At 32.1% G+C, this 25,977-nt stretch overlaps 2 protein-coding genes across 3 annotated transcripts; one reads left to right on the forward strand and one right to left on the reverse strand.

The window, feature by feature from the left end:
- Positions 1–12,942: 12,942 nt before the first annotated feature.
- LOC131609652 (pentatricopeptide repeat-containing protein At2g35130-like) lies at positions 12,943–17,399 on the reverse strand. Its single transcript, XM_058881423.1, has 5 exons — positions 17,089–17,399; positions 15,396–15,791; positions 15,119–15,324; positions 14,905–15,029; positions 12,943–14,305 (listed from the first exon to the last, which is right to left on the reverse strand). Exons 1-5 carry the CDS (start codon positions 17,368–17,370, stop codon positions 13,704–13,706), a joined length of 1,611 nt encoding a protein of 536 aa, XP_058737406.1. The 5' UTR covers positions 17,371–17,399; the 3' UTR covers positions 12,943–13,703.
- A 2,831-nt stretch (positions 17,400–20,230) lies between these two features.
- On the forward strand, positions 20,231–23,270 carry LOC131609658 (pentatricopeptide repeat-containing protein At2g35130). 2 transcript variants are annotated; one of them, XM_058881435.1, is made up of 7 exons: positions 20,231–20,338; positions 20,430–20,614; positions 20,724–20,956; positions 21,212–21,607; positions 21,691–21,913; positions 21,994–22,110; positions 22,567–23,270. In XM_058881435.1, the coding sequence occupies exons 1-7, from the start codon at positions 20,334–20,336 to the stop codon at positions 23,151–23,153; spliced, it is 1,746 nt and encodes a 581-aa protein (XP_058737418.1). In that variant the 5' UTR covers positions 20,231–20,333; the 3' UTR covers positions 23,154–23,270. The 2 variants fall into 2 exon arrangements, with proteins under 2 accessions (XP_058737418.1, XP_058737424.1); XM_058881441.1 differs by having other exon boundaries at positions 21,691–21,896; positions 21,986–22,110.
- The last annotated feature ends 2,707 nt before the right edge of the window (positions 23,271–25,977 follow it).

Consider the following 25,977-nt stretch of genomic DNA (forward strand, 5'->3'; position numbering starts at 1 on the left):
TATTTTGATAAAATATATTTTTAAGGAACCTATTAAAGTATCTGCATTAAATATGCTCTTAATATGGATCGGGGGAGAAAATAGTTCCCTAAAATCAGTATGCTTGGTTATCCAAGTCAATATTAAATTTTCAACAAATCCTTTGCATTTCAAGACAATATAAATGAAATCATACAAGTTAATAAAATAAAAAGATATAGTAATTACCTTTTAAAACTTTTCAATAAGTCTTTTGCGTCCAATTTGAAGGAGAAAGAACTTGGTCTTGATCTACAATCACACCACACTTATATATCTGCATTTGGAGTTGTTTTAATACTATGACTATATTTGTATGAAACACGATAATAAATCATAATCTATTTATTTAAGTATAATAAAATCTATCTTAAATTGATGAAAAATTAAAAATCATATAGCTCAAACAATTAATCAAACTCATGAATTACTTATTGTGACACGGAGGAAATACCTGTTAGTAATCTTGAATATGTATACGCGATTCTATCACACACGAGTCGAAAAATTAAAGCTTAAGTATCGCTTCAAGATAACCAAAATGCACGCTGAACTTGGTTTATGTTATTGTAAAAATATAAAACAAACAAATAAAATTTGTAGGAAGATGGTAAAGAACCGAGGCTTTATATAGAACTTTTTTTAAAGAATTTTTTTATTAAAAAAATAGTATTTTAAATAGAAAATTCTTCTTTATATTTGTTAAAATATTAACAAGATGAGGTCGATAGTGAAAGTCTATATATATATGGTAGGTAGAAGGAGTTTTAATTTAGCATGAAAATATGATAATACTCTTATATTTAATTAAATATATTTTATTTAATATTATATTATATTTTTATTTATTATTTCAAATTAGTCAAAGTTTCATAAATGTATATATTTGAATAAGAATAACTTTATTTGTGTAACGACAAATGTCACTCAAAAATAATAAATATTTTGAATATAATGTGAATATAATAATGAATTTAAATAAAATGTTGTTTATGGAATAACCTTACAGGGAGAATTTATATCGTAGAAACTAGAAAGTGAAACTATTGATTTTTAGAAATAGAGTAAAATTCTGCTCCCAAAAACAAAAAACACGGGCCAATACAATATTTTATAACACCACATAAAACATCTAGTTCGGAATTCCAAGATTCTTAATTATTACTACTTCCTCCGACCTTATTTATAAGTAAAGATTCTTTTTTTTTAAAATTCATTAACTAATGAATGTATCTGGTTTACATAATACACCAGATACATTTATTACTCAATTAATCTAAAAAAAAACTTTGCTTATAAATAAGGCCGGAGGGAGTATTACATTTTCAAAAATTCACAACTTTTTATTTAGATAATAGATCTATCACAAACTATTGTAATGGTATGGGTCTAAAAGGCCTAATCCAAATGACCATTGGACCAACACTAGAGAGATTTGGAGATTTTAAGTGAGAATTTCTTATTCCACCCTATAAGGGTGAAAAATATTTTATGGAGTTTCGAAAACGACTCTAGAGAATCGGAAATGTATTTTCAGTATGTACCCTTTCACCATGTACTACAAGAGCAAAAGTCCCTCCACCCTATGGTAAAGAGAGAACAGAACATGAAATGTATTTCTGGCTGTTTTCAGAAATACATCTCCGGAGTATTAGTCCGAAAAGAATGAAATTTCTGCCACCTCAGTATTTAGCTATAAACCAGAAATGTATATCCGGGAAACTCAAAATCCATATTTTTTAAAACAGTAACCAACATGGACAAGAATGATCATCCTCATTTCTTAAACTTTTCATAAATCCTCTCCAAAAATCCTTCCATTCTCAATCATGTTGTTCACTCCAAAGTTTCATTTTTGTGGTTTATCATATCAAAATGAGCTCAAGAAAGTGGAATTTAAGGTCAACTTTATTCATTTCAATCCTTATTCTTCACATTAATCTAGTTTTTCAGCTGGAAAAGGTTATGTGATTACCAAAAATGCATTTCCGATTGTTGAACGTTACCGAAAATACATTTTTAGTTTCTGTCTATACTTGTTTTCCAAAAGTTGTTTCTTGTTGTGTATGCTACTTATTTTAATGCTTCTTATCATATTAGGTATGGTGCATCCCGATGCCATTCCCAAACCTAATGTGTCTCAAGTTGTGTCACCTTTCGTAACTAAGGCGGTAGATTCGGGTCCATTTTTAAAATGAAGAAGAGTATGAATTTCGTGATGACATGTTGCAGTGGATTCTACATAGGCCAACATACTAAGGTTTGGTGTTGTGATTGGAAGGTTCGATAACAGTTCAGATAAAAGAAATGTATTTGTGACTTTGATATGTGAAAGAGGTTGGAAATATATACCTCGTGTCCGGAATTTCATACAATATGACAACAGCCCAAGAAAATGTGAATGTTCATTAAGGTTGCATGTTTATCGGTTGGAAAATAATAAATGGAGTTTTAATGTGATATGTGGTACACAATCACGATTGATGTGAAAAGTTAGTCGGTCGTCCAATTGCATGTCGACTCTTGCCGAAAGAGAAGGAGTGTGTGTTCGATATGACAATTAATTTGGTACCTCCCAAAAACATACTTGCAACTTTGAAGCGCAAAAGACCCAAGAATACCTCAAATATCAAGCAAGTGTACAATAGGCGTTATCAATCAAAATTAGCGCTTATGGGGAATCGAACAGAAATGCAACACCTCTTGAAACTTCTAAATGATAACAATTACGTTTATAGGCACCGAAGATGTGAGGATGTAGTAACAGTAAGAGATATATATTAGACTCATCCTGATTCCATTAAAATTTTCAATACATTTCTCACTGTGCTTATAATTGATTCAATATATATGACCAACAAATCCAGGTTGTCATTGTTAGAAGTTGTTGGTATTACGTCGACTGAGAAGACGTATTCTGTTGGTTTTGCATTTCTTAAGTGCTAAAAAGAGGAAAATTTTGCACGGGCTTTAGATGTTTGTCGGTCAATGTTGAAAGACCAAAAAAATATGCCAAAAGTCATTGTTATCGACTGCGATACCGTTTTGATGAATTCTGTTGCAACGAATAGATCCCACTTCTTATGCATTATTTTGAAGGTATCACATTACTAAAAATGTGATAAGTCAGGTTAAACCTGCGGTAGGGACAAAACATATAGCAGGTGAAGATGGAAAATTGGTCAAGGCGAGCATTATTGTGGAGAAAATTATGGTTTCATGGAATGTTATAACAAATGTATCTACAAAAGATCTATATACTGATGCAGTTATACATTTCAGGAAGGTGTGTGAGAAATTTCTCGCTTTATTGAAATATGTTGAAAGCACAATTTTGGATCAGGTAAAGGAGAAAATTGTTTGTGATTGGATCGATCAGGTTATGCACCTTGGAAATACAACAACAAATCGAGTCGAGTCGGCCATGCTTGTCTGAAGAATTAGTTGAGAAATAGCAAAGGTGATTTGTGTGCGGGTTAGGATTATGTGAACCAAATGATGCAAAACCAACATAATGAAATTCAAACATCATTTGGTCGTAATATCACAAATTTGGAACACAGGTTCAAAGACAACACTCTCTATTCTCAGTTGGTCGACAACATATCTCGACCAACTTTGAATAATATTTTTCACGGAGCCAAACGAGTCTCAAATTATGGTTCCAAAAGCTCAAAGTTTGGTTGCACACTTGTGAAAACATATGATCTACCATGTGCTTGCGTCAGATCTAAGAAAGTGAAACTTGATTGCCCATACGAAAGGACAAGGTCTGCAGTCATTGGAAGAGGATAAGTTTTGAAGATGACGGTGTTATCAAAGACGGTAAATCGAATATTTCTATCCTAACTGAATTGGAAGCGATACAGGAGAGATTTTTGAAAGCCAGTGAAAACACAAAACTCCACATCAAAGAGACATTGAGGAAAGTTGCATTCCTAGAGACCACAAACTGGAAACCACCATCTCAACCACTAAAAACCAAAGGAACACCTAAGAAGGTGAAATCAATATCGATCATCAATTCAACAACGAGGACTCCATCATATTCTAAACATGTTAACAAAGTTTTTTCCGATTCACCGACCCCGAAATCTCAAAAAAAATGTTTTTAAAGGAGCCCGAATTACAAAACCACCTCCTAAACCGTCTCCACCGAAAATTCCATTAATCGATGAAATGCCGGTTTTTATGCACAATTACATTGAATGCATCGTTAATGTCGACGGTGACGGTAACTATGATTTTCGAGCTGTTTCTGGTTTGCTCGGTAAAGGGTAAAAAGATCACCAAGTTGTCTGCCATGTTCTTATCAAAGAGTTAAGGAGTCATAGAGACTTTTACACACGGGTACTCGGGAGTAAAGAGAGTTGAAGAAATTAATTACACTCTTGTACCTTGTGTTAGTGGAGATGCAACAGAGGATAAATGGATATGGGTCATCTCATAGAAAGTGCATATGAAAGAGTGTGTATTAATCTTACAAGATACGGTTTCTCGAAAAATTATTTCCCAGTGCGCATTGCTCCACCTCCAATTCCAAATGATCGCATTATTTGTGTTAGGTGAATTTCTAATCTGCGACATTTTGTTCAAGTTTATTTGAAACCGGAATGCTCGATACCAGTTACATCACCAAAGTGGGCAAATCATTTTACAATCCAATTCGAGACTTAACCGAACCAATTTATTGAAAGGATGCAAGAGTACACCAAATTGAACAACATTGAAATAACAAAAAATAAGGAAAATTCAAAGGGGATACCACCGGTAGATTTGTCAGGCGACCGTCATTTCGGGTCATTTAATAATTATTTATCATATTATTGCATTTGATATTTTGTTAATGTATTATGTTATGAAATGAAAATATTTTGTTATTATGTCTCTATGCTGGTTTCTTTTCTGTTTCTGTTAATGTATTATGCTTCTGTTTCTGTTTTTTTATACCAGGGCAGTTACTAGAAATGTTCTTTCAGTTTAGCAAAGGGTGGAACCAGAAATGTGTTTCCGGTAAACACCCTGTAAGCAGATAGGGTTTATATGGTCTATAATATCCTCCAACTATTATAAATAACCACATTCCTCACGTTGTTTCATACCAAAACACCAAAAACCAGAATGAGCATCAGTTGGCATGTTGGAAATGTTCATTTTACCGGCAATACACCATCACGAGAGTTTAAGATCACTGAGTACACCCCTATTGGAGATCTACAATGCACACTATATGAGCTTCTACCATATGGTGACAATCGAAAAATTGTGAAGATCGAGTACCGCTCGCCATCCATTGACAATGAAGGGAAACTTGATTTCATCAACCATGAGCTAAAGAAAAGTGTTGATTTATGGGCTATGTGCAGAGCCTTTATCCGTTTAGAAGCAAAAGTTTCGATCAAGCTGGATGCGACTATTTCGAGATCAGTCAATGATATTATCAACATGTTGCAACGTTCACCTAGACGTTGAAGTGTAATGTTTGAATTATGTTAAATCCTTAATGTATTCCTTATGTTATGTTATCAATGTTTGAGTTTGTGAATTTGGTGCATTTCTAGTCAGTTTTTCTGGTTTTTGTGTATCAACATACCGAAAATGCAACTTCGGGTGCGTCCTGAAAATGCAATTCCAGGAAATTTTATGTTTTATCAATTATGGGTAAGTCCCGGAAATACATTCTCGATTTTCAAAGGTATATTTGGAATTTCACGTGGTGCGCTAGAAAACCATGGGGTGGGTTAAGAAATTCTCTTTTAACTTGTCATCCTTAAAATTGAATCTGACACCATTTTAATTTACAAAAAAAAAAGTTAAAATTATTTTCGCGTGTCATAGGAGTTTTTCCAAATTAAAAAAAAAATTATCGGATTTCTCGAAAAAATTGGTAGTTCATATTCTACAAAAAAATATTTTTTTTTTACAAGGAAATTTCATAATTTCCGATAAACTATAAATTTTTCTACAACGCTTTTCGAAATTTTCAGTTGCATTGATATATATATATATATATATATATATATATATATATATATATATATATATATATATATATATATATATATATATATATATATATATATATATATATATACTAGCAATTTAATAATGAACTATCAAAATTTTTGAATAGTCTAAAAAAAAAATTTGTTCTTGCCACTCCTAAATTTGTTCATAGGTAATTTCAAAATTAAATAAAAATAAGAGGTATCAGATTCAATTTTAGAAGTGGCAAGTTAAAATCTCATAAATTTACATTAAATACAATGTGACTCACTACTCGATATTATGCATGTGATATTAACTCAACAATGATTCTCCATACGAATCAGATTCCACCTTTTGAACCCAGACCCCCCCTCCTTTTGAGCTTCGGTTAAGTCATTTGTCCCCCCTTATAAACTCGTAGCTCACCTTTTTCACTACACAACACAAAATAATGCACGACATAAATTAATGTAACATCAACAACACGTTTATGGTTCCTCTTCTAACCATACATTGCATGCAAAAATAGCATTAATGTGGTTTCCTTTCTAAACTACCACAACAATACAACAGTCACGATTATATGCATATCACATAATTATTCACCAAACACACAACAATCACGATTGATTTTATTAATATAATCACATATAATATTTAAATCAAGAGTTAAATATACAAAAACCCCTGTAATATAGACGAAATTCGCTTTTCCTCCCTGTAATTTTTTTTCAAACACCCCCCTGAAATATAAAAATACTATGTCTTTTGCCCCCTAAGTGTAAAGTTTACCCCGTGTAATATTTTTTTGTTTGATTTTTCCCCAGATTTGGTGTTAAATTTGCACGCTTATGGGGTAATCCAAACAAAAAAATATTACAGGAGGGAAACTAAAAAATATATATTATCAGGGGGTAAAGCGAATTTTGCATATATTACAGGGGTGAAAAGTAGTATTAACCCTTAAATCAATTAATTTGACCGACATACATCCAATTGTAATTATATTAATCCAACACAACAGTTATAATCACATTCATAATACATATTATACAATAATCAAACCATTACCTATACATCAATTAACATCCAAATTTCCTAATCCAATCAATCACAACAATTAAAGTTCTTTCATCATAGTTAATCATCACATGATATTACACCTTAAAGAAAACAATTTACTCACACCCTTAACTACACATTTAGTCTTTTAGGACACCGACATGAGATAGTACAATGTGTTAGCTTTCCAACGCTTCAAAACGCATCTCAAACGGAATCATATAACACAAGTTATGATAAAAATAATATTTAAACCAAATCAGCCTAATCGACGATAGTTGGAGCGTTAGCTCTTTCGATGCCCTGAACTGCTGCAAAATGCATAATTCTATGTTTTTTTTACCGTTGGATGCCTTTTGTACCTCCGATTTTGATTCCATAAAAATCTAAACGCTCAGAATTCGACGCACAATAATTATTTAACAATTGTACAACAACCAACACAAATTATACAAACCCAACATCAAATAATTATCACTTTTTCATAACTTCATGGTTAAGTTTCACAACTTCAAGTAGAAAACAATGACAACCAACAAATTCAGAAACCATTCAATTCAACATGTATCAAAACAACATATTAGAATGCATGAATTTCATATAATAACATGACATATTACATGGTTTCCTCATAAAGAAACAAAAAACTCAAGAACATTCAATAATGGTTGGTAAAAATCCTAGAGGAGGTTGAGGATCTCTCTCTATCCTTCATCAATCACACAAATATTCAAAATATTCCCCTACTTAATTTCTCTATCAATTTATCTTCAACAATGATGAACTCTCCTCTTCTTCCTAAGTCTTTTGCCTCTTGCCTCTTTTCTCCAAAAACTCTAACTTCACGTACTGATAAGTTTCAGGTTACACTATTCCTATTTTAATCTCAAAAACCTAATTATCCATAATTTGTTATCTCCACTATGCCCTCACTTATTACCACATTCACCATAGTACCCCTGCTAACTCTATTTTAATTTATTTTATGATTTAATCTAATAATTCAATATTCCAACAAATATTACTATTTTATCTTATTTTTCTAAAAATCTTATTTTCAAACTTTCTCTCATTATTTTATTTTATTCTATTTATTTAATTAAATAAACTAATTAATATTCTTATAATCCCCAATTACCACAAGACACACATATATTCATAATTAATTAAAATAAATCACTTAATAATTAAAGAAAAAGACAGCTAAATTTAATTAAATAAATTAATTAAATTAAGGGTGTTACACTAGGCGAGTATACATGATTCAGCTTAACAAGGATTCTTTCCGATTCACAAATGTACATCCATAAATTCCTTATATCAGGGAAAACATATGAATAATATCTATAACTTATTTGTGTGCAACAAATAGAAACAATTTAGAGAATACTAGAGTTCAAAATTACTATAAATAGAAGACTCGCTCATAGGTATAATCATTACACTCATATCTCACATAAACCCTACTTATTATTACCTTGGTTTGACATCCTAATGTATTTTCAATTACACCTCCCCTTATATTGAAGAATGAGAGTGTACGATAAGAATGAATTGAGATTACATCTAAAGTTCTGGTGATCTCTTATATTCATACACGAACATGTGTGCCTAGTGTAGAGCCTCATAAAACCTACATAGACCTGCAAGATCCAATCAACATGACCATCACTAGAAATAATGCTTCAGATAGTCATCTAAGATAAAACCAAGTACTTAAAATTGTAATCCAATGTCCATAGCGAATGATCAAAGCTCCAAATTTCTCATTCTCCAAAGAAACAATTGAATGTTAATCCATTTCAAAATTAGACGAGATCGTCGTTTAGATCCAAAACTTCAAAAGAAAGACCATGCAAATGAGGAAAAGAATTGTTAATGCAAAAACAATTATTTTATTGATAACAATGTCATTAAAGTCGTATCAAAGCCCATATATTGTTACGGTATGGGTCAAGGCCCCATGATACTTTGGTCTAGCCCGTTAAGAGGTCATCTAATCGGTTTAATTTGAGGACCATTGGATCCTAAAAGTAAGAAAAACACAAGAAATATGGGACTTGAATTGTGTTGACCAATCAAAACTCTTTTTTGGATATTTTTATTGAAGTTTAAATTAATCACAAATAGTGAAAGATAACAAGATAAGGGAAGAGAGAATAACACACAAATTTTATTTTGGTTCACCCATATTACATGAAATAGTGGATTTTATAACAAACTCTTACCTCGACCATTTATTCCACCGAGATAATATCTATTTCATTTGGCACTTTTTTTTAAACTCATTTTCCCCAGATCAATACTACTAACCATGGGGAAAGGTTCACATGGGAGATGTTCTAAATCCCAACACAATCAATTTTGTTTTATTCTTTACAAAATGAACATGTTACCTTTATTTTATTTTTAAATTAAAATAAAACAACTTTTCACCTCAATTAAATTTATCAATTGTGGGGAAATGTCTATCGGAAACACACTTTGAAGTGTGTCTCTATGAGACATTTCCTCACGATTGTTAAATATGATCGAGGTGAAAAACTGTGTACTCTTTTTTTATTTTATATTAAAAATATTACATATATTAGCGAAAATTATATGCATTTTGAACATGCAGTGTCCTAAATCCATAAGTAAAACTTTATCCTCTTACATATAATTCCAATTTTCACAAATGTACGAAACATCATTTTTTAGGCATGATTACATCAGGGGTCCTTAAAGTTATTTTATTGTAACAGGTTGGTCTTTTAAATTTTTTTGATAATAATTTGGTCCTTTAAGTTTTTTTTTTTGTTGAATTAGGATCTGACTTTATATTTTTTGGATGCTACTTGATGTATTTAGGATGCTAATATATGCATTTTTTTGCAACTTTAAGGATTTTGAGTGATTTGTTTAATCAAAGATTGATAAAAAAGGTAAAAAAGAGTAACTGTGCACACATTTGTTAACTTAAAGGATCGAGTTGTTACAAAAAAAAAACTTAATGGACCAACTTGTTACAATAAAATAAGTTAAAGGACCCTTGGTATAATTATGTCTTTTTATTACTATCATCCATCATATCTTCTCAAGAGCATTTCTTATTTATATCCTCAACCAACAAATTTTAAAGGAGATCAGTTTATCCAACCCCCTCTAGAGCACTTCTTATTTATATCCTTAACCAACAAGTGGTATCAAAGTCTATTATTTTGATGAGGTCAAAAGCTCTGTTTGGTAAGACATGTTTTCGAGCTTATAGCTTATGTCTTATGTCTTATAAGCTCATATGATAATTTAGACCCGTTTGGTAACAGCCTTTTCATCACGAGCTTATAGCTTATTTTACTAGCTTATAGCTTATTTTCCAGACGCTATTTCAAATAGCGTTTTAGCTTATGTCTTATAGCTTATTATTTTTTCTTCCTTTTTTATCCTTATTATTTCAATTAAAATTTATTTTTAACCCTTATAATTTATTTCAATTTAAAATAAAATAATTATATATTAAATATCTTTTATGTCATTTTACATTTATAAGTTAATTGAACCGCTAATTTTACCAAACACTTCAATGAGCTTATAAGCTATCAGTCTCAACCATCCGCTATAAGCTATCAGTCATCAGTCATCAGCCATCAGTCATAAGCTATAAGCTATCAGCTAGCTTATCAGCCAACCGCTATTTTTATCAAACAGACCCAAAGTGACTTCAAAAGTCGAGGATATAGATTATTTTCAATCCCAAAAATTTTCTAGAAGCTTTCTCGTATAAGTGGATACCAAAGATATTTCATTGATTTCCTACTGATTGATTCATCATTGTCTGGTTAATATGGAATAATACCAAGTAATTCTCCACCAGAATGATGTTTGTTTATTAATTGAAATTGAGAAATTCTTTAAGTTTGATTCATCTAGGATTGAGCTGACATAATTTTAAGGTGTGTGAAGCAACAATCAGAAACCTAGCATTCTGTATTTAAATTTGTGTTGATGTCATATGTAAAGCTAACAATGTATTATTATTTGGCAAATGTTTAAAATCATAAAATTTTTGGAAAGTGAAAAAGGAGCATATCCTGATTGATCTATTCTTCCATGGTCGTGCGAAATAAGATGAAGAAAGTTTATGAAAATTGGAAATGTTCACTATTTTCAACCAAATATCAAGGGATCAAAGCATCAAGTTTTGAAAGAGTCGTATCACCATCAAAGTGCTGAATCGACTATCTGAGATTGTCAAACATATGTCAAAGAATGGAGTAGCTAAACATTATCTTATTCCTAAAATGTTAATGGAAGATAATCAGAACATATTTTGTACAAGTTCATCTGATGTCTTATGAAGGAGTTGTATTCATTTGTTTACGATTAATTGTATTTCTTTTATGATATTTTTTATTATTTATTAATCATTTACGTATGCAACAAGTTAAGCATAGATCGTCAAAATTAGTATAATCGTTCCAACCTACCTCATTTTTCTTGTAGTATGCTTATTTATGATTATTCTTGTGTGTTAAGTGTGATGTTTGTGTAGAATGTGTGTATATGTTGTTTGTGCATTGCATGATTCATCCATCTAAATGCATTGTGCATCAAATTATTATACCATAGCAGCATTCATCATTTGTTGATGCGTCATTCAAATAATTGTTTTCATTTGTCATTAAAGTTTCTTTTCAAAATAATTTTTAGCAATTGAAAACATTGTTCATTAAATTTTTTGCATTTCATTTCAGTTGGCAAATTTTCATTCACTTAAAATTTTTCAAATTTTTTCTTCATGATTCGACTCAGATCAAATCATGACTCGAATCACAAGTGAAAATTGCTGAACAAAAGCGCATGTTAGTCTTGATTCGAATCACAATCTTCTGATTCTAATCAATGCTATTTTTTAAAAGTTTTGTACATGATTCAACTCATGAGTTACACATGATTCTAATCACAGCTTTCAAAACGATTTTTCATTTACGCATAATTGTTCATTTTTCTCTCCAAATCACTTGAGTTCTTTCCAAACCATTGCATCTCATTTCATAAACCACTTCAATCCATTCAAATCATTCTCATTTTCAAAAAATTTATATGATTATCATTCATCTCATAACCCATTCATCCTCATTTCATTCATTTAATCTCATACCCATCTTCCTCCAAACTAGGGATGAGAATAGACCAGACCGACTAACAGGGGCCTACGGCCCAGCCTACATAGGCCAAGGCCAGGCCAGACTTTTTACATAAATAGAAAAGGCCTAGGTTTTTTTATAAGTCTATTTAGCTAAAAAGGTTAGGCCACAGGCCATATAAAAAGCCTTTTAAGCCTATGAGGTCGGCCTATTTAAATAAATTTGAATAATTTTATTAATATTATATTGTGTTTTGTATTTTGAATTAAAATATAAAAATAAATATTAGTTATCTTAAAGAAATTATGAAAAAAAATCTTATGAACAATGTCATAAGTTACTTCCATAAGTTTTTTCAAACAAATAGTATCACAAAATTTATACTACTAGGTAAACTCAAATAAGTCAATGCAAACAAACATTTAATCTGACTGATCTTTTAATTTGTTATTCTATATAAAGTTGAGTTGAATGACTTATTTACAAATGTTTAAATGAAATAGGCTTTTAAGTAGGCTAACAGGCCAATCAGGTCTTCTAAAAGGCCAGACTCAGACAAAAAAAATAAGCCTACGATAGGCTACAGGCCAGACTTAGGCTTTGAATTTTTTAGCAGGCCAGGCTCAGGCTTGGCAAAGCCTAACTCGGCCCAGCCTATTCCCACCCCTACTCCAAACCTTCAACTACCATACCATCATCATGAGCTATAAACAACAAGAAAAGCCATCAGAAAAGCAGTTATTAAGGGACTTTATATATTGAAATAAATGGCGTTGCGTTAATTTGACAATTGAAATTATAAATCTCATCTTCCCCAACGTATTGGTACCAACCACCTTGCATTTTCGTTTTCTGTGCTTTTTATTGATTTTATTTTCCCAAACTTGTGTTTTTACAATTTTACTAAGATTACAGATTTGGGGGTTAGGAATTGCTTTTATTGCATTTGGTGAACCTCTTGTTGGTGTAGCATTTCTGTGGATGTACTCCTCTTATTCACCTGTAGCTGCAGCAAGGTGTCAGGGAGGGGGTGGGGTGGCTGGAGTACAGAGGAAGAATTGTGGGGGAACTCTTGTCAACTTAGAATAAGCCTCCAATATGGTCAATGACTACAAAGTGACAGTTGATAAAGCTTGCTCACGTAATGGTTGGGAGAATGGAGATGGGGCCAAATTCTTCCATGTTAGATGAACCGATGAGTTTGGGCTCGACTATTGGCCGGTAAAACGCGACTGCTGCTTCCTAACCCTTATGCAGAAGTAAGCATTTTTAAGGTGAGCCATATGCTGTTCTGCTGGCACGCCGAACTTAGTGATCGGCTGTATTATTCTTAGTATGTACATTAATACCATAACAGTGAGTTGACATCTAAAATTCAGAAGTGCAGGTATACTCCATGTGATACATATTTGAAAATGTAATTCACATTCAAATAGAATTTCAAATTCTTTCTCTTTAACTTCATTTACTCTTCAACATTTTAACTATTTCTTTCATTCGCATTACACTTCATATACTAAACCCACAAAATACTGGCAGAACAGTCTTCATATCCTTGTGCATTGTTCTAATCACATCCGTAACCTGCTCAATCTGATCTTCATTAGAGCATGCTGCAAGAAGCACTTTTGCTGTTCCTCCATCTGGATAACAACCAGCATCAATCATTTCTTCAAATATTTCTAAGCACTTTAGGTAAAGCTTTTTTTTCGAGTAAGCTCCAATACGACTAGTCCAAGTAACCACATCAGGTTTTAAACCTTTGGCAACAAGTAATCGAAAGAGTTCTTCCATTTTCTCAATAAATCCTGCTTGTCCATACCTATGCATCAAGATGTTGAATGTGCTAATATCAACTACATATGATCCTTTTTCCATCACTGTTAAAACTTCTTCCATTTTTCCAAATTGGCCTAACCTTCCATACAAGTTTAGCATGCTGTTGAGAACAAAAGTGTCGAATTTTAGACCTGAGTTACACATTTGGTTGAGAATGTCTTCACATTTACTCACATTTCCCATTTTGGAATAGGCAGATAAAAGCACCATGTGGGATTTCATTGTTGGTGTTATTCCAACTCTTTTCATATCTTCAAAAACAGCTTCAGCATCTATATATTTCATCCAAAATCCAAAAGGAAGAGAAATAAAAACAACTTTTGGACCAATCAAACCAGCAAACAAATGATTTAAAAGTGTAAATTCAATGAAAATTTCTTGAACGAAATATTACAATCTTTGAAAACAATCCCTTAGTCAAACAAATTATGTAACAATGACACTTCAGATTAAAGGTGTGTCTGGTGTCTAACACGTGTCAAAGGTGTGTCTGGTGTCTAACACGTGTCAGTGTCCAACACAAACATGACACTGACAAATGTGATTATATTATTATATTATTTCATTTTTTTTAATTATTAATATGTCCAAACATCAATGTGCAATAGATTATGTAGCATGGACGCTTCAAACTAAAGACATGTTAGGTGTCTGACACGTGTCAGTGTCCAACACAAACACGACATTGATACATGGGGTTATATTTAATTACTTCATTTTTTTCAAATTGTTATCGTGTTCACGCGTCAGTGTCCAATAGATTATGTAGCATAGACGCTTCACACTAAAGATGTGTTAGGTGTCTGACATGTGTTAGCGTCTGACACAAACACAACACGGACCATGATAGCTTTTCAGGTTAGATTATTACCATCTTGAAAACCTGCTTTCCCATATGCATCCACCAAGATATTATATGAGGCTCTATCTGGTTCACATCCCGTGTGCTGCATCAGTGAAAAAATCGCTGCTGCTCCATAGGGAAAACCTGCACGACTATTCTGGGAAGAAAAATCATGAATTTTTCTAGTTATCTAATAAAATAATGATTCAAGAATGCATTTATACCATCTTCCAATAACAACCTGTAAGCTTCCATAAGTGCATTATAAGCATATACATCAGGCTCAAGTCCAGCTTCTTGCATCTGCTCAAACATTTCTTCTGCTTTCTCACATAATCCCTCTCTCGCGAACGCATTCACCAGAGCAGTATATGTGCAAATATTAGGTTTGCACTTTTGGTTTAGCATTTCATCAAACACTTTCAAGGCCATATAAGATTTACCAGCCTGCATAACAAAACTTAATGTTCAATACAATTAGCATAATTATGATCAAGAAATAACAGTTAAGAGCTTACTTTGCCATATAAACTTATCAACATTGTATAACTTTCGGTCGATAGCTTGCAACCATCTCTCTTCATTCTAAGAAAAATCTCTTCCGCTTTCTCAAAGTTTCTTCCTTTCATTAATCCACTTATGTAAGCATTGTACACCACAGCACTTGAAGGAGGACAATAATTTCGCATTTCGGCGAAGACTGCTTCAGCATTTTGAAGCCTCCCAGACATACAATAGGCATTTATGAGTAGGGCATAGGTGTCTTCATTAGGAATACATCTAGCCTCATGAAGCTGCAAATATATAGATTCTGCCTCTTTGTATAGAAATTTTTCGCCAAAAGCATCTATCAGTAAATTATAGCATATCACATCTGGCTTGAATGAGCTTCTTGGCAATATCCATTTACATATCTGAAAGTGTTACAGATATTAACATCAGTTTCAAATTAGTTACTAGTTACTTACAGTTACACTAGATGAAAGTTAGTTATACATTGCAAATTAGTTATAAAATAATTACACCAAACTTAGTTATTAGTTGCAAGTTAGTTATAAAATAATTACACCAAAGTTAGTTATTAGTTGCAAGCTGTTTTGCATAAGTAACGGTATGTACCCAGTACCTGGTATGGATACGGTATTTTTAGAAAAACTAAGGTACGGGTACGTTAGTATAATGTTTTAAAAATACAATTATAAAAATAACTAAACAATTATATTATTTAAATAATGATAAAATAATAAAATTAGAAAATAGTTTGCTTAAATAAATCACACTTAAAAGTATTAATAAATCATAAAATCATGGTTGAATATCAATATTTTCTTCTCCAATAAATGTAACTTCTAATTCAGATTCATCGAAAGAAAGAGTAGCAATTTCAAGGGACGGCAAGGGCAGAGAAGAGAAGGATTAAAACTTAATTTTTCTTTCAGTTTTTTATTTATAAATAGGATAAATAAATAACCTAATTTTTACTTAAGCCCAAATTATGTTAGCTAAAAAAATTTAAAACCGAAAAAAATAAAAAAATTTGGGTACGTGTACCAAATGTGTACCAGTTGGTGTACCAAAACAAAATAAAAATAAAAAATTGGTACGGCTTCGGTGCGTACCAAACGCGTACCATACGCGTACCAGTACCCGGTACCGATACTTTACCTAAAACGGAGTACCCGTGCTTCACAGAGTTGCAAGTTAGTTACAAATTAGCTATACCATATGAGAGTTAGTTATTCTCTTAGTTTATATAAGGCTCGTTTGTTTCAGCTTTTAAAAAAAAAATTCTTTGTATTTTTCAAAATAAATATTTCAAAACTATTTTTTAAAATATTATAAATTTTTTATATTTGTTTTTTCTAAAATAAAACATTAATTTTGACATCCTATAATATAAACATTTATTATTGAAGACCAAAATTTTGTCAAAATCACAATTTTTTAAAAAAATTATATTTTAAAAATGATTTTTATGAAAATCCATTTGAAATAGTTTTAAAATTAAATTATTTTTGAAATATTGACATTCAATTTTTTTTCATAAATAAATAAAATACCTAAAATCAAATTTTAAAAATAATTATTCAAATCAAATTTTCATTTGCAACATTTATAAAAAAAATTTATAAATTTTTTTATACAAAATTATGTAACACTGTCAAAAATCATTTTTACATAAAGTCAAAACAAACGACCCCTAAGTCTCACCCAAATGATGGAGTCCCATTGTTTTCTGATCCGAAGTTGAACAGACACAGTTAAAACATCATCCCATGCATCAGGAGAAGGCAATGAACTCCAAATTCTGTCTGTATCGGCTTCCTTCTGAAGATACTCCAAAATTTGCAGTGCAGTTGGACTCAAAACTGGGAAAATTCTATCAACAAATCCAGAACCAAATTTCCATCTTCTTCCTGTCAAAGAACCACCTACAAAAAGAAAATAAAACATGATTTTCAAACCCAGACACGCGCGCGCACGCAAAGACATGGATCGATATGAAAACTCAGGTACAAGGAATGCCATATCACATTTACATTTGCCATTCTCTTGATTTTCTATATGTAAATTTACTTGTGCCGCTAGGCCTCGTGCAGCACGACCAAGCTATGATCAATAAAAAATCAATCTCGTGTCCCCAAACTATGCATCCTTGAGAAATAGTTATGGATGTTTATAAAATGACGTGTCATGATGGTTTTTATGCAGCACGACCAAGTATTTTAATACTTGCATTCGAAAGAAAATTCATATTTTTAGATGCCTTATATTTTTGGTCCCTCAATTTTCAAGTGTTTAAACTTTATTTTATTTGAGATTTTTTTAGTCCTCCTGCTTTCATTGATGACGTGTCATAAGATCTATGTTGCCATGTCATATTTTTTTTCATTAGAAAGTAATTTTAAATATTAAAAAATATTCTAAATTTTTAAAAGACATTTATAGCTAGGGCACTATCGTCTTCTTCATCCCCAAATCGAAACTGCAATTCACCCTCACTCATTTAGTATATTCATCCCACTCCATCATCTTCTTCAATTCACCTTCACTCATTCAAAATGTCTCAAAAATAAGCTACAGAAATCGTTCGTTGAGGAATGAATGTCATTAAAGGCTCAATGCTCTGTTGATGACGCCGTGGACTGATTTTAGCCCATGACGTCGTTTCTATGGTTGTGGGATGTATAAGATACGAAACCTTCAATGTTTATTTTGTTTGTTCCTTACTCTTGAATAAGACTTCTTAAATTTCGTTATTCTCTATTGATGCAGCTCCAAGGTTACAAAAAGTGTAGCCATTTTGTCTAGTTGGATGAGGAGATGAACCCAAAGAAAAAGGAAGTGATTTAGTCATTAATGCACAATTTGAATGATGAGAAGCAGATGGCTAAAGATGCTAGCACAAAAGAAGAAGAAATGAGGACAAAGATGAAATTAATGAAGAAACAGTTGAAGTTCAATTGGTCTATAACCATATTGGTTTTAGTTGCCTTAGGAGCTGCAATAATAATGAAATGAACAAACAATTATATTTCAAGAGTTGTTTAGTTTCAGTTTTTGGTTATGTTCAATAGTTGTTCAGTTTATGTTCAAAAGTTGTTCAAGAGTTTATGTTTCAGTTGTTGTTGTTTATCTATTAGCCTTACAATTGTTGTTTAGTTTTAGAGTAAGTTTATGTTCAATTGTTGTTTATGTTAAAATACAATGATGTAACTGTCAGTGTTGTTGGAATGAATTTTAAGAAGTTGCAATGAATTTGGTTTGTATTTATTACACAATATGAGGACCTATAACAGATGAATAACTATAACAAACCTATAATAGTTTGGAATGAATACCAATTTTTAACTTATACCAAATGCAGTCATATAACAGACCTATAACAGTTGAAATGAATTTGGCATGGTAACAGACCTATAATATTGCATACCTATAACATATCCAAAATTGAAAACCAAAACAGAAGTAGTTCATAACATGACATTAACAGAATAGTTCATAAAACAGAAGTAGCATAACACAACAGAATGATATATAACAAACCAAAATTATATTTAGTTGACCATAACTGAAGTACTATTACATTAGTTGTTCATAACAGATCAAAGTACCAAAACTTTAGTTGTTCATAAAATGACTTGTTCATAACACAATGATTCATAACTTTTTCATAACAGACCAAAGTACCAAAATATTAGTTGTTCATAACATACCAAAATATAATGGTTCATCACTTGACCATATTACAATACTAATAGAACACATTACATTAAAAAAAGTCAATTCATAACTGCTGCCGTCAACGTCTTGTACGAAGACTCAATCATCTTACCGTTACCAGAATGGATATTACATTTGCAGCGAGCATTGTGAGCCAATTTATGAACACTCCTTGTAATAGTTATTGAAATGCAGGTATTCTCAGATATATAAAGAATACACCAGGAAGAGGACTATTATTTGAAGATAAAGGTGATGCTAAAATCACTTGTTATTCATATGTAGATTGGGTTGGATCACTGTCGGATAGGAGATCCACTTTTGGATATTGTGTTCTTATTAGAGGAGATATGATCTCATGGAGAAGTGAGAAACAAAACATAGTTTCACTTTCTAGTGTCGAAGCTAAAGATTATGATATGACAACAGCCTCATAAGAGCTCGCATGACTTAAAAAATTTATTCTTAGAGCTCAGGTTGGGAGATCTTCAGGCCACAAAGCTCATATGCGACAATCAAGTGGAACTCCACATTGCCCTCAATCATGTTTTCCATGAACGAAGCAAACACATAGAAAAATAGACTGCCATTACGTAAGACACAAGGTACTTTTAGGAGAAATAATCACAAATTTCGTCAAGTCTGAAAAGACAATTGGCTTTATGTTCACTAAGTCTCTTAAAGGTTATTGAGTGGATTATATTTGTAACAAGCTTATGTTATATGACATATATGATTCGGCTTGAGGAGAGTATTAAGAATTCATTAGAATCAATTAGAATTAATTATGATCAATTAATTAACTTTAATCTCACATTACCTATGGTAAACAACTCATATGCATATAAATATACATTAGATGTCATCTCAGTTGACACAATATTATACCGAAAACTCCTTTTTTTAATATATCTTTTTTTTATATATTATAAAAAACTGGTTTTAATATCTAATAATTAAAAGATTCTTTTAAAATTTAATGTTTTTTTTTTGTTATTGTTTGCCAAAACAAAAATCGTTTAAATTTTTTTGAAGAGAAGCTAATAACTTATATTTGTTTTGTGAACGCTTCCTTAGATATTTTCGTGGATGTAATTTCGTCCTTATTCCATTTGTCCTTTCTACTATTAATTTGTATCATATTTAGAAAATATAATCTAAAAAATGCACCATCTATCATCTCATTCCATTCATTCATAATCCATTATCCACACCAGGACCTGGCTTCATGAATGATGTAAACTCCATTCCATTATACAGTGTGTTGTTACATTTACATTAATCCTTCAATAATTGAAGTTAAAGTGATTTGCTGATGTTGTTTGCAGGTTAAATTCTCTATGCACAATTAACCACACATTTATAGAACCAAGATGTTGCACCAATGAATCCGAATGGAAATCAAATGACTCAAATAGCGTGGCTTTGAAGAAGTTCAAGAAAGACAGTGTTTACATTGACAAAACCGGCAAATTAAGGAACTTCAATCACAAGAAACTTTCAAGGAAAAGCTGTAACTAGTCTTTTCCTATCTGAAACATAACAACATTGTTCATTAAACATGTCTTTGAGTGCTCGCGCGTCCCTGTGTTTGAAAATTATGGTTTGTTTTCCTTTTGTAGGTGGTTCTTTGAGAGGAAGAGGATGGAAATTTGGTTCTGGATTTGTTGATGGAATTTTCCCAGTGTTGAGTCCAACCGCACTGCAGATTTTGGATTATCTTCAAAAAGAAGACGATACCGAGAGAATTTGGAGTTCATTAGATAAGCTTCCACCTTCTCTGGATGCATGGGATGATGTTTTAACTGTGTCCGTTCAACTTCGGATCAGAAAAAAATGGGACTCAATCATTTCGGTGAGACTTACATAAACTATTAGTGTTACTAACTCTCATCCTGTGTAACAAATTTATAACTAACTTGTAACTAATAGCTAACTCTCACATGGTGTAACAAATTTGTAACTAACTTGCAATTAATAACTAACTTTCACCTAACAAATTTGCAACTAACTTGCAACTAATTAATAACTAACTTTCATCTGGTATAACCAACTTGTAACTAACTAGTAACTAATTTGTAACTGATGTTAATATATGTAACACTTTCAGATATGTAAATGGATATTGCTAAGAAGCTCATTCAAGCCAGATGTGATATGCTATAATTTACTGATAGATGCTTTTGGCCAAAAGTTTCTATACAAAGAAGCAGAATCCATATATTTGCAGCTTCATGAAGCTAGATGCATTCCTAATGAAGACACTTATGCCCTACTCATAAAGGCCTATTGTATGTCTGGGAAGCTTCAAAATGCTGAAGCAGTTTTCGCCGAAATGCGAAATTATGGTCTTCCTTCAAGTGCTGTGGTGTACAATGCTTACATAAATGGATTAATGAAAGGAAGAAACTTTGACAAAGCAGAAGAGATTTTTCTAAGAATGAAGAGAGATGGTTGCAAGCTATCGACTGAAAGTTATACAATATTGATAAATTTATATGGCAAGGTAAGCTCTTGAATGCAACATTTGTATATCTTTCTAGATCATAATTATGCTAATTGTATTGAAAATTGAGTTTTGTTATGCAGGCCGGTAAATCCTATATGGCCTTGAAAGTGTTTGATGAAATGCTAAACCAAAAGTGTAAACCTAATATTTGTACATATACTGCTCTAGTGAATGCGTTTGCGAGAGAGGGATTGTGTGAAAAAGCGGAAGAAATGTTTGAGCAGATGCAAGAAGCTGGACTTGAGCCTGATGTATATGCTTATAATGCACTTATGGAAGCTTACAGGTTGTTATTGGGAGATGGTATAGATGCATTCTTGAATGACTATTGTATTAGATATCTAGAGAAATTAATGATTTTTCTTCCTGGAATAGTCGTGCAGGTTTTCCTTATGGAGCAGCAGAAATATTTTCACTGATGCAGCACATGGGATGTGAACCAGATAGGGCCTCATATAATATCTTGGTGGATGCCTATGGGAAAGCAGGTTTACAAGATGGTAATAATCTAACATGAAACCTTTTCGTTTTGTTTGGATTGGTTTTTCTATCGACACTAATGCTTGGACACAATAATCATTTGAAAAATATGAAATAATTAAATATAACATGTGTCAGTGTCATGTTTGTGTCAGACACTGACATATGTCAATGTCATGTTTGTGTCGGACACTGACATGTGTTATACACCAGACACCCCTTCAATCTGAAGCGTCTATGCTACATAATCTATTGGACACTGACGACGCAGAGGACACAAATATTGGAAAAATGAAATAATTAAATATAACCATGTGTCAGGGTCGTGTTTGTGTTAGAAACTGACATGTGTCAGACACATAGCATCTGAAGCGTCAATGCTACGTAATCTATTGGACTAACGGATTGTTTTCAAAGTTTGTATTGTTTGATTCAACAAATTTTTATTAATTTTACACTTTTAAATCATTATATAGATGCTGAAGCTGTTTTCGAAGATATGAAAAGAGTTGGAATAACACCAACAATGAAATCCCACATGGTGCTTTTATCTGCCTATTCCAAAATGGGAAATGTGAGTAAATGTGAAGACATTCTCAACCAAATGTGTAAATCAGGTCTAAAACTCGACACTTTTGTCCTCAACAGCATGCTGAACTTGTATGGAAGGTTAGGCCAATTTGGAAAAATGGAAGAAGTTTTAACAGTGATAGAAAAAGGATCATATGTAGTTGATATTAGCACATTCAACATCTTGATGCATAGGTATGGACAAGCAGGATTTATTGAGAAAATGGAAGAACTCTTTCGATTACTTGTTGCCAAAGGTTTAAAACCTGATGTAGTTACTTGGACTAGTCGCATTGGAGCTTACTCGAAAAAAAAGCTTTATCTAAAATGCTTAGAAATATTTGAAGAAATGATTGATGCTGGTTGTTATCCGGATGGAGGAACAGCAAAAGTGCTTCTTGCAGCATGCTCTAATGAAGATCAGATTGAGCAGGTTACGAATGTGATTAGAACAATGCACAAGGATATGAAGACTGTTCTGCCAGTAGCATAGGTTTAGTATAAGATATTCACAAATTAAAATGTAATGTGAATCAAAGAAATAGTTAAAATGTTGAAGAGTAAACGAACTTGAAGAGAATGAATGAAATTAACATAAGGTTTCAAACAATTTGAAATCCTATTTGAATGTGAATTACATTTTCAAACACTTATCACTTAGCATACACCTGCACTTCTGAATTTTAGATGTCAACTCACTGTTATGGTATAACTGTACATACTAAGAATAGATTTTTGTTAAACATGTGCTTTAGTAACGGCTAGATATTTTTTCTTAAATTTATTTTACTATTTCAGTTTTTTAACATCTTAGTCAATTAGGGAACTGGATCCTCTGCAACTTTTTGTCTGCTGCTCACCCTTTTGCCTTAACTTGAGCCTTTGGATTCTATCCAATGCATATTAATTTTTTAAAATATTATTTTGCACTATCTATCAACCATTAATTTGGAGCAGGATAGTGAACAGAAGATAATAAAGCAGGAGACGATCCATTTGCGTCAATTAGTGATTGCTATACTTTAGGAGCAAGTTAGTAGTGGTTGCTATACTTTTGAAGCAAAATTAGTTCTTTATTAAGTTCCTTAAAATTCTTTACGTGGGATGCCTTTTAGTTTTTTCTTTCCATTATTTATTGTAATGTTACTGATTGATCAGTATTGAATTTAATTCCTTTTTTCTTTAACATACCTATTGGTTTCTCTAGCCCAGTAAACAAAACCACCATAAAAAGCTTATAAACTTTGCTTCAATTCATCAAATAGATTGATTTTGAAACACCTTACACAAAACTAGCACCACCTGTGTTTGATGGGGATAATTATCACATCTGGGCAGCAAGAACGGAGGCTCACCTAGAAGCAAATGACCTCTAGGAAGTCGTTGAAGAAGACTATGAAGTTCTTCCTTTCCCAAACAATTCAACTATGGCTCAAATAAGAAATCACAAGGAGAAGAAAGCAAGAAGGTCAAAAGCAAGAGCCAATTTGTTTGTTGTTGTCTCACAAGACATTTTCACCAGAATCATAACGATCAAATTAACATTTGAAATATGGAATTTCCTCAAGGATGAATATGAAGGAGATGAAAGAATAAGGGAATGCAAGCAATGAATCTGGTTAGAGAACTTGAGATGCAGAAAATGAAGGAGTCTGAAACAATCAAGGAGTATGCAAACAGACTTCTTAACATTGCTAACAAGGTGAGGTTGTTAGTTTTTGACCATTTAGATTTAAGAATTGTTTAGAAAATACTGGTGAACTGCTCCTGAAAAATTTTGAAGCTTCTATTCATTGGAAAATACTAAGGATCTTTCAAAGATCACACTGGCACAACATACAAGTGATATGCAATCCCAAGTGCAGCGAAGGTTGATGAGACAAGATTGTGCAGTCGAAGGTGTTTTACAAGCCAAGCACCATCATGCGAAAACTAGTAGAAAGAAGCATGTCAAGAAGAACTAACCATCAAGCAGCGAAAATAGTGCTTACAACCAAAACAATGGTAAGGGTAAAAGAAAATTTATCCACCTTGTCAGCATTGCGGAAAACTGGGTCACCCACCATACAAAAGTTTGAAACGACCAGACGTCAAGTGCAGTAAGTGTAAACAAATTGGACACGAGCATGAACCAATGCCCAAGTTGTTGAGAAAGATGAACAAGATTATATTTTTGATGCAACATGATATTCGATGAGGAGCAATTCTGACTACTGGTTGATTGATAGTGGTTGTACGAACCACATGACATATGACAAGAATCTATTCAAGGATTTGAAGCCCACTAATGTCTAAAAGGTAAGAATAGGGAATGGTGGCTATATTACTGCAAAAGAAAAAGGAACCATTGCAATTTCAACGTGTCCAGGTGTTAGACGATGGAAACTTATCTAGAGGGGGTGAATAGATCCCCTAGTTAAATATTCACTTTTAAAAACTATTTTAGAAACGTGCAAAAACTATGGAAATCGAAAGTGAGATCCTAGATCAAATAAAGTCGTCTAATCTGAACCGATTATTGGAAACTCGGATATGCGTAAGAAACCAAATAGAATGTGAAGGCATTGAAAAAAATTAATACAATATTTTCTCAATCAATCATTTTACTATGATCACAACGATAACCTATTTCCAATGAAATCAATTAGTACTTAAAACACAAATATCCAAATTATCAAACACTTGGTGTGCACTTTGATATTTCAAATTTTCATTTTGACTTTGTTGATATGATAACTCAATTACAATTCTAAGAATTGTAATCTAATCAATAAAGCAATTTCAAGTTTGACACACATGATTTTTCTATACGTATCAATGCACAATCAATGAATTTGACAATTTGTGATTAAACGTAAAATAGAGAAGTAAAGAGATAAAGAAAGTGATGAAAGAGAGAAATGACACAAGGATTTGTTTAGGCAGTTCACCAATCGTCCCTGTTGTGGTTACGTCTACCCTTAATTCCAAAGGAATGGATATAATCAATTTTACTATGCAAATTTTGTTTTACAAGAGAAATGTATCAATCTAACCCTAGAAACCATATGTTTGATGTTTATCCTAACACTTCTCTTTCCTTGATCTAAGTATGATCAAGTCACCCAACAATACCAATATGATTCATCGTCTCACACTACTCCTTTGTATGAAACCTCTATTCTTCAAAGCTTTCACTCGGTCGAATTCAAATTGTGAATTGTTGTCTGTTGAAAGTATTTTAGGGTAAATATTTTCTAATATATCGTATCCACAGAGACTGAGTAATATTGCTGCCGTTCTATAGTTACTTTATAATGAGTCATGAAAAGTATTGG

Source organism: Vicia villosa, linkage group LG1, assembly GCF_029867415.1.
Source record: "Vicia villosa cultivar HV-30 ecotype Madison, WI linkage group LG1, Vvil1.0, whole genome shotgun sequence".
Lineage (NCBI taxonomy): Eukaryota > Viridiplantae > Streptophyta > Magnoliopsida > Fabales > Fabaceae > Vicia > Vicia villosa.

Excerpts from the sequence above, each read along its gene's own strand:
- LOC131609652 (XM_058881423.1), bottom strand. The coding sequence starts at position 17,370 with ATGTCTTTGCGTGCGCGCGCGTGTCTGGGTTTGAAAATCATGTTTTAT. Across the intron at positions 15,030-15,118 it reads GCACTTATGGAAGCTTACAG|TCGTGCAGGTTTTCCCTATG; the intron begins GTTGTTATTGGA and ends TTCCCAGAATAG. Across the intron at positions 14,306-14,904 it reads GAAAGCAGGTTTTCAAGATG|ATGCTGAAGCTGTTTTTGAA; the intron begins GTAATAATCTAA and ends TGAAATATATAG.
- LOC131609658 (XM_058881435.1), top strand. Across the intron at positions 20,615-20,723 it reads GAAACTTTCAAGGAAAAGCT|GTGGTTCTTTGAGAGGAAGA; the intron begins GTAACTAGTCTT and ends TTCCTTTTGTAG. Across the intron at positions 21,608-21,690 it reads TGATAAATTTATATGGCAAG|GCCGGTAAATCCTATATGGC; the intron begins GTAAGCTCTTGA and ends TTTGTTATGCAG.